Source organism: Poromitra crassiceps (assembly GCF_964638095.1).
Source record: "Poromitra crassiceps genome assembly, chromosome: 19".
Classification (NCBI taxonomy): Eukaryota; Metazoa; Chordata; class Actinopteri; order Beryciformes; family Melamphaidae; genus Poromitra; species Poromitra crassiceps.
The window spans coordinates 15,703,223-15,711,575 of NC_139646.1; the positions used below are offsets into that span (position 1 = coordinate 15,703,223).

Genomic DNA, 8,353 nt, shown 5'->3' on the forward strand with positions numbered 1-8,353 from the left:
ATGAGGTGCTTGACGGTAATTGGCTTGATGAACAGTTGTCGGTGTCATGCGCTGCTGCCATTGGAGGAACACCGGCGGCGTGCCGATCTGTGCATAGTTTGGTTGAAGCGTGTTAAAGCGAAATCAAAACTGAAAGGAGGGGTGATGTGAGACAGATTTGTAAAGTTATTTTCTATGGTGAATAAAATCCTCACCATAGCCTCAGCTCGGTGCCGCTGCACGAACTGTATGGTAAGCTCTCTCTCCACATCATGGAACTAACGTGATTCTACGAACTATTCTCTAATTTGAATGTTTTTCATGAGATTTGCCTGCAGATTAGCTTTAGTTTACTGTAGTGTAGATGTGGTTCTGAATAAGGGGTTCCATTATTCCAATAAAAATCTTCTGTCAGTGGAGCTATAACGTTACACCAGTTTGACCGAAATACTTGTTTTCTAACTTCAGTGTTCTGACTGGCATAGGAAAACCTTGACCAACCCTGGCTTACCTAATGATGTGGGTCAACCGTCTTCTCATATTTGGCTTAAGAAATCCCAATACAAATAAAAGAGGTAGGCTAATGTGTTTTAATAAAATTCCTATTTACTTACAGGGGTACACTTAAGTACACAAGTGTATATTACAAAAACATTTGAGATAATAAAAACAGGACCTAAGCACTATTCAGATCATATGAACCTTAAAGGGACTTTATATGAAATGAGTGGGAGGGACCAGCCATCACAGACCCTTGCATTTGTCAGAACCATAGGTCAGAACTATAAATTGTGTTCCGGTTGTATCTGCTTAAAAAGAAAAAGAAAAAACAACAACTCTGAAGCCACATGTTTCCCTGTTAAACCCAGGGCTGGATCCTCCCACAGCATGCATCCTTCTGTCTCAATACTTGAATTAAAGACAAATATACAGACTGGGAGTGGATTGCACACTCTCTCACACATGTTTTCTCCCAGTTCATTATTTAGTTTGATAAATGTGTTGTGTCTTCTTCATCTCTTCATGAAGTTCTTCTCCAGGGAGGCTGGGGTCCGCTGTATGGAGTGGATGTTCCTCTTCACTCGGTCCTCCAACGAAGAGCTGGAAGCGCTCTCCAGCTTCATATTGCTACAGGAAGGAAAGGTAAGCGTTAGTGAAACTCAAACATATTCCAGGTAAAATAAGAAGTAGAGCACGGGCTGTCTTTTCTTATTTCACGATTATCCATATTAGCTGACGCACCAAAAATAAACATCAGAATCCTGTTTTTTGTGGATGTGGCGACGACACAACTAAATACATTAAAAATCGTCACTGATTATCTGCGTGTCTCCATGTTACCCAGGGACTTACTGGATGAAGCCAGGATGGCGGTCATGCTTAGTACTTTGTTCCCGCTGCTTCTCCTGCTGATCTTGTATCTTGTATCTTTTGACGTTTGACTCTCGGTCCTCCTCTCTCTGCTTGGCAAAGCCCACCATCTCCTGCCTCTTCTGCTCCAGCTCTTCAGCAGAGAGTTGCCTACAAATAAACAGGAAGACATTATGGTGAAACACAGTGGAATGGATTCAATGATTATCCAAGTAGATCTGGCGATATGGTTGAAATCAATATCCCAATACAGATTTTTCTCAATATGGATATATATATCACACCTAGGCATCTCGCACGCTACGCGCGATCGATTCCTAGGCTTGGCCGCGCGTCCTGCAGCTCGCATTCAGCTCGGCTGCTGTGTGGCCTTGCCTGCCGTATTGGCATGTGCACAATGTCTCCCACAGTCTCTCTCCCCCTCTCCTCTCTCTGCCTCAGTCTCTCTCGTGAGCCTCCTCAGTCTCTTGTGAGCCTCAGACTGATGACATCACTGATGCATCAGTGTGTGTCTGTCTCTTGTGTGTGCCTGCCTGTCTCTTGTGTGTATATGTGTGTGTGTGTGTCTCTCTTGTGTGTATGTGTGTATCACTGATGATGTCACAAAGCCTCTGACATCACTGATGATGTCACAATGCCTCTGACATCACTGATGATGTCACAATGCCTCTGACATCACTGATGATGTCACAATTTATGACATCACTGATGATGTCACAATTTATGACATCACATCACAGGACAGATAGAGGCACAGAGCCGCAGCTCCCTATTCACCTTATTCACCACGCCCACTTTTTCTCTCTTCCGCGTTCAACACAAACGTATTTGTTCTTCCGGTTCAGCGCTAGTTGCCTACTGTGGCTAATATCAGCTGCTAGTTAGTTATGTTATATGGCAGTAAAATGCCACTGAATGACCAAATTGATATAACTTTTAACCATTTTGAGTAACACTGTTTCCATATGGATCACCAGCGTTAGGTTGTTGTTTATAACGTGGCTATTCATAACGTTTTCTATCTCGGATGCGTTATTTCGAATCGCACATAGGTTACGCCTCGAATCCCACATAGGTTACGCTAAAACCACCACCGCAAAGCGTGTGGGTTTCAGGACGAAACAGTCTCGAGCCACTATCGTCATCTTTAGAGCACAATATTCCTGGAATGCAAGTTTAACTAAACAGTTACATGTCCTCTGCATTCTACATAAAATTAAGATATTACGGGTTGTTTTATTTTGTATGTTACATACGTATTGGCCAAGATATGTTAGTTTATGGGGGAGTAATTTTGTCACTTTAGGAGAGGAGTGTGCGCAGCCACCTTGCCTGCGGAGTTTTTGGCAAGTCAAAACGGAAATACTATTACAAAATGACGTAATGCGGAAGCGTCCATGTGTGGGCAAAGAATAAGGTGAATACTGATGATGATAAGGCGCATGTATGCAAAATGACATGTAAATAATCACATACGGTATTAATTAATGTTCATCCCATTGAACTGAAAAATAATGTTAGGTGTGAACTTGAAATTTCAAATATTCCTTGAAATGTTTTGTCAGAGTAAGAAAAAAAAATGCTTATGTTATCATCAATTTAGATGCCAGAATTGTGTCACAATAACCATATCACAATATTTTCCCAATTAAAGATGATAGACAATAATATTGAAATCTCGCCCAGTCATAATACAAGTTCAGTGTTAACTCTGTGGATTGTTACTTGGATCTGTGGTTGTTTTGTCGGTGGTAACGGTCCTTCTGTGGACTGGGAGCTCGTTGCTGGACCTTCCTGTCGGGTCTGTTTGAGGAGTGGTTCTCCCTGTTGTTCCTGTGAGGTGATCGGGAGCGGCTCCTCTCGTGGCGTCCCGAGTGAGCAGAGGACTGGTGATGTCTTCCAGCAGGGACCTGAGAAGAGATTTCACAGTTAGGACTTGGTAGTGTGCTGCTACAGTGAGTTGAGCGACTGAAACTGCAGGATGCATCTGAATTACATGTACATGATTACGATAGCAGTGGTATTACCAGACACTGGTTTGCTGCTCTCTTACCTGTAGCCCATAGCTTGAAACATGGTGAGAATGAGATTTGGCGGCGACTGAAGATTCATCTTTTGAATGTGACCTGAGAACAGATGATAGACCCTAATTACAAACTGCTTCCACTTGAATGAGACACAAGTTTAACTAAATGAAGCTAGATGTCTCTTAGACCCCATTTACACCCGATATCGCTTAAACACATAAAAATGCAACTGTGAATGCACCCACGCCGCACTGAGGATGGATTGTAGTCCAATCACCTAAATCTAACTGCTACAACTTTGATAATTGAGATCAAATACCTGTATTTTTTGTCATTTTCCTCCTCTGCACTTGAACTTGTGCTCCTTCTCTTATGCTTCTTCTCCTTTCTCCGCTCTTTGCCTCCCTTCTTCTCCTTCTTTTCCTTCTTCCTCTTCTTTTTCTTGTCTTTCTTTTCAAGATTCTGGCGAAGCTGTGAGAGAACAGACAGATGTTTAGCCTCTCTCCACTATTTTCACACTAGCAGCTTCTCAGTTGTGCACCAAGAGAACACAGAGACTACTAAATCATGGTTGCAATATTGTACCATTTTTCTACCTTGACAGTTGTTATCTTGTATTAACAAAGTTAGTGGAAACATTGTTGAAAGAAATTTCACTAGCAGTGACACTGATACCAGTCTAGAGCTGAGAAGGGCAAAAATGCAGACAAAAACTAGATTCAAATGTTGATTACTTACAATAAGTTAAATCTTTAACTTTTGTTTGGAACAAAAACAAGGTCTAACATTTGCTGTCAATATCCAACACGTATAAACACTTCAAAACAGTTACACAATCATTTTACCAATTCTTTGATTTTCTTCATCTTCACTGGATTAGTCAAGACTTCTCTCTTTTTTTCCTCCTCTCGTTTCCTTAAGACAAAAACAAAACATAAATTAGATGATTTGCACAGGGACAGAAAAAAATCAAATTCTCTGCATATGCATGACTGTAACAGGATTTGGGAAGTGTACAAACTACAAGAAGGAACATGACTAACCTGATTTCAAACAGGGGATCTTCCCTAATCTTGGCAGCCAGGTCGAGGTTGGAGGCAGGGGTGGTAGGGTTGAAGATGGAGCCAGGCAGGAGGCCGGTTTGGGCAGATGGACCGCTCTCAGCCTCCTCAAACTGCTCAGTGATCTGCTTGTCGATGGGACGTCCCAGCAGATACTCGTCCCTGGACACCTGACCACTGGGGCCCTGGTACATCCAGTCCAGACGGTCATCCTTTTTCCTGTCAGAGTACAAAATCAGATATAAAACGACTGACTACTTTTTTGTATCACTCATAACAACAAACTGGCAACAACAAAAACTCTTGATAATGTGAGGGTGAACTAACTTGAGAGCCCCGGTTTCCTGTGCAAATTTAGTTATTTCCTCTCGAGCTCTTTCCTCTCTTAGCTCTTTCTGGAGCTCCTCAATCTTCTTGCATTCAGCTTCGTGTTTCTGTTCAGCCTTCCATACTCGTTCGATGTTTTTCATAGTCTGGGGGTGCCAGCTCTTTTTCAAGTTCTGGTAGAAGAGGAGGGAAAACAATCTTTTACATTTACTGTGAAAGTATATATTCTTTAAGTATTTTATTCATAAGCAACTATCAGGGACTACACAATAACACACACACACACACACACACACAGTCAGTCAGTTTTAATGTTGCCTTGCTTATCAGCAACGGTAACATTGTACAAGATTATTACTAGAGAGACCCGTTATTAATCGCCGTTAATTCGGTATATGAAGATCGATCAAATCTAAACTTTTAGTTCAAATAAGTGGTGCTTGTTATCGTGGATGTACGCCGAATTGAAAAGTAACGCATAGCTCTTAACACTTGAGGGTCATGATCTATCAGGTGTAATCCTGTGCCGATAAGCAAGATAAACAAGAAACATTTTGTTTGGTACTGTTCTCTCCATAACATAGAGGCACGTATCGTGGCTAAGCTAAATTAGCTAGCTCATCAACTTACGAGATCGCCGCCTCCCATCTTGAAATCGTCGTTGATAGTCCAACACTGGTAAAATCATCTGTCGCATGCGAGCCAGTTTGCTTCCCCGGTCACTCAATACACTGGGGCCAATAGACTAAAAAGTAACTTATATTTCCAATCCTACGCACAGGTAGCTTGCCTCACGTCCCCTGTATATTCGCTAGCTCCGCAAACCGGAAGTAAACCGGAAGTCTTATATTCGTTCTAGGTTCTACGCATGTTCTACGCAGCTTCTTCTTCTTCGTGTTCTTCTGGTGTTTAATGGCGGTTGGCAAACAGCATTTTGTGCATTACCGCCACCTTCTGAATTTTAGCAGTTTCACAGTATCCTATTTACAGTGTGAAAACAAAACGAACAAAACAAAGTGCTCCAAATCATAATATTGTCCATTCTGTCACCCAGACTCATCTGTCAGAGTTTTCGAGTTCCTGGTTGCTGCCTTCAAGTGCTCATCATAAGCTCAGACTTTCGATGTTTACAGTGTGACTCTGTAATTACCACGCAAGTGCGTGGTCAAGAGTTGTCATTTTCATTTATTCACTCAGTCAGAGATGGATAACGGATAGGATGCCATCAGTGATGACCAGATATGGCACACAGCACATTAGCACATTCAAAATAAATGTAATTCTTAAATGAATTTGGCCAAAGAATATAGAATAGGCTATATATATGTATAGCTATAAGTGACCACAAGGCAATGACAGAAACTTTCACATGCAAAAGTTTAGGCATGAGGAGTGATTGCTTAGGTTTAGGCATGCAGAGTGATGATTGGTTGGGTTTAGACATGATGAGTGATGATTGGTTAGGTTAATATCAGGGTAAGAAAAAGTCCACAATGGAAATAAGCCTTTTGATTGATTGATTGATTGATGGATTGATTTATTGATTGATTGATTGACTTTATAGAGACAATAAAAGATCCAATGGATAGCATGTAAAAGTGTAAACACTTATTTCCAACATGGTCTCTGATGTTTTATTGTGTTCTCTTGTGTTCTCAACGTCGATGATTTTTTAAATGTATGTGTTCCTGCCGGGCAGTTGTATATGTATCTTTTTATCAATTATTATATTAAAATTAAATTCAATCAATCAATCAATCAATCAAGAATGGCTGTTATTAACTTTACACATTTGTTTATTTAAAAATAAAAAATATACTAAAATGCTTGAGGGGGCTTAACTGGGGCTTGGCAGATTTTTGAGGTGGCTATAGCCCCCCCCCCTTGCACCCCCTTGCCTTGTAGCACTGTCCCTGCTTATTACTGATTATTACTAATTTAAAAAGTACAAACATGTATTTACTTCTCGCTTGGTATCAAAAAATAATTAGTTACGTTACTCGTTACTTTACTATATTTCTTTTGCTACAACCCCCATTCTGTAAAAGTGACGTACAATCTGTTTAATATCCCCTTTTAGAACTGAATCAACTTCATTGGAACAATAATTAACCTTACAGGAGGAGTCCACAATCAGCCAAGGTGCATACTTTTTATTTGCCTACCTATACTAGGACAAAAACTAATCGCGTTCTGGCAACGCAGTAGCCTTGCATAGCCAGAGAGCTATCTCCACACTTCATTTCATCGTTGTGCCCTCACTGGAGAAAGTAATTATTTTTCATAGAATCCCAATTACTAACATGTAATAATTGTATACATCTCCTTTACGGTTTTACCTCCTTTATCATTTGTTGACATAGATTTGATGCTTTCTTGTAATTGTGATATTTCAGACAGCACTTGAAGTGTGCATGAGATGTGTGTCAATGAACTGAATTATTATTCCAGATGCAAGAATTACATTTCAGTCAGGACCACTTTAGTCAAAAACACAAGACCACTTAGATCAATTTAAAGCTTTTATTAGCATGAGTTATATTTGGCGGTATGGCTCTGTTCTGGAGGCTCCCTGCCCTTCCATGCGCATACATGGAAAGCCTAAGGCAGGGAGAGCAGCAGCAGCGGATTCTGGGAGCTCCTTGTCCCTCCATGAGCAACATGGAATAGCCGTAAGGCAAGGAGAGCAAAAAAAGACCCCCAGATACAGAACAGAGCAAGCAACAGTGACAACATAAATGGCATTGTTTAAGTCAGACACAGCATGAAAGGAGGAGCTGGGGAGGAGGTGGGTTGCAAACAGCTTGCAGATGAGGCAGCCATCTGGAGCAGAATTAAAGAGGGTGCCCTGTTTGAGTTGAGCCAATTGAATGCATCAGCTAAGCAGTCAGCTGATGTGGGCTGGGTTTGAGATCAGCTCCTAATCAGCTGTGGGCTGGGTTTAAGCTGGGCTTGACAACCGTGGCCTGCCCTATACTACCGCTGTGCTCAATTAACTCAAAATTTTGTGTGCTTTGCACGCTCCTTTCTAGCATCACTTGCTGCCTCGCAAGTGCATGTGCAAGTGCATGCGCTGCATGTGCTCACCCACCCAACTGGCAGCGCTCATTTTCTATCCTTGGTTTAGCACCGGCCTAAGCCTTTATGGGGCCCTGCAGAATTTGATTTTGGGCCCCCACCACCTCGCCAAGACTAATGACTATTGTACTACTGTAAATCTAACACACGCATTATCAATTGTATTAGTTGTTTTGCCATATCGCCCAGATACCCACCTGTAATGCAAACTCTGTTTTCTTCTTCTTTCTTTTCTCTGCTCCAGAAGGATATGGGCTAATATACACCGCCTCCGGAACAGATACGGTACGGCTCCGGTATGGCTGCGAACAGACCCAGATCCGACAAAAATAGAACAGGTGCGTAATTTTTCCGTACATGTATCGCCCATCAATTAACATGGGCGAGAGTCACGGGATACGGTGGTGCAATCGGTAGCACTGTTGCCTCACAGCTAGAAGGTCCTGAGTTCGATTCTCGCCTGGGGGCGCTGGAGTTGTGACCCCCCCATATCTTCAGTGCCTACTGGCC

The 8,353-nt window shown here is 41.9% G+C and overlaps 1 protein-coding gene across 1 annotated transcript; it reads right to left on the minus strand.

Annotated features, from left to right (window-relative positions):
* Nucleotides 1-565: 565 nt before the first annotated feature.
* cwc25 (CWC25 spliceosome associated protein homolog) lies at nt 566-5,577 on the minus strand. The gene is made up of 9 exons (XM_083655709.1): nt 5,396-5,577; nt 4,766-4,938; nt 4,421-4,657; nt 4,223-4,292; nt 3,697-3,848; nt 3,404-3,476; nt 3,076-3,260; nt 1,333-1,500; nt 566-1,107 (listed from the first exon to the last, which is right to left on the minus strand). Exons 1-9 carry the CDS (start codon nt 5,411-5,413, stop codon nt 993-995), a joined length of 1,191 nt encoding a protein of 396 aa, XP_083511835.1. The 5' UTR covers nt 5,414-5,577; the 3' UTR covers nt 566-992.
* Nucleotides 5,578-8,353: the final 2,776 nt, after the last annotated feature.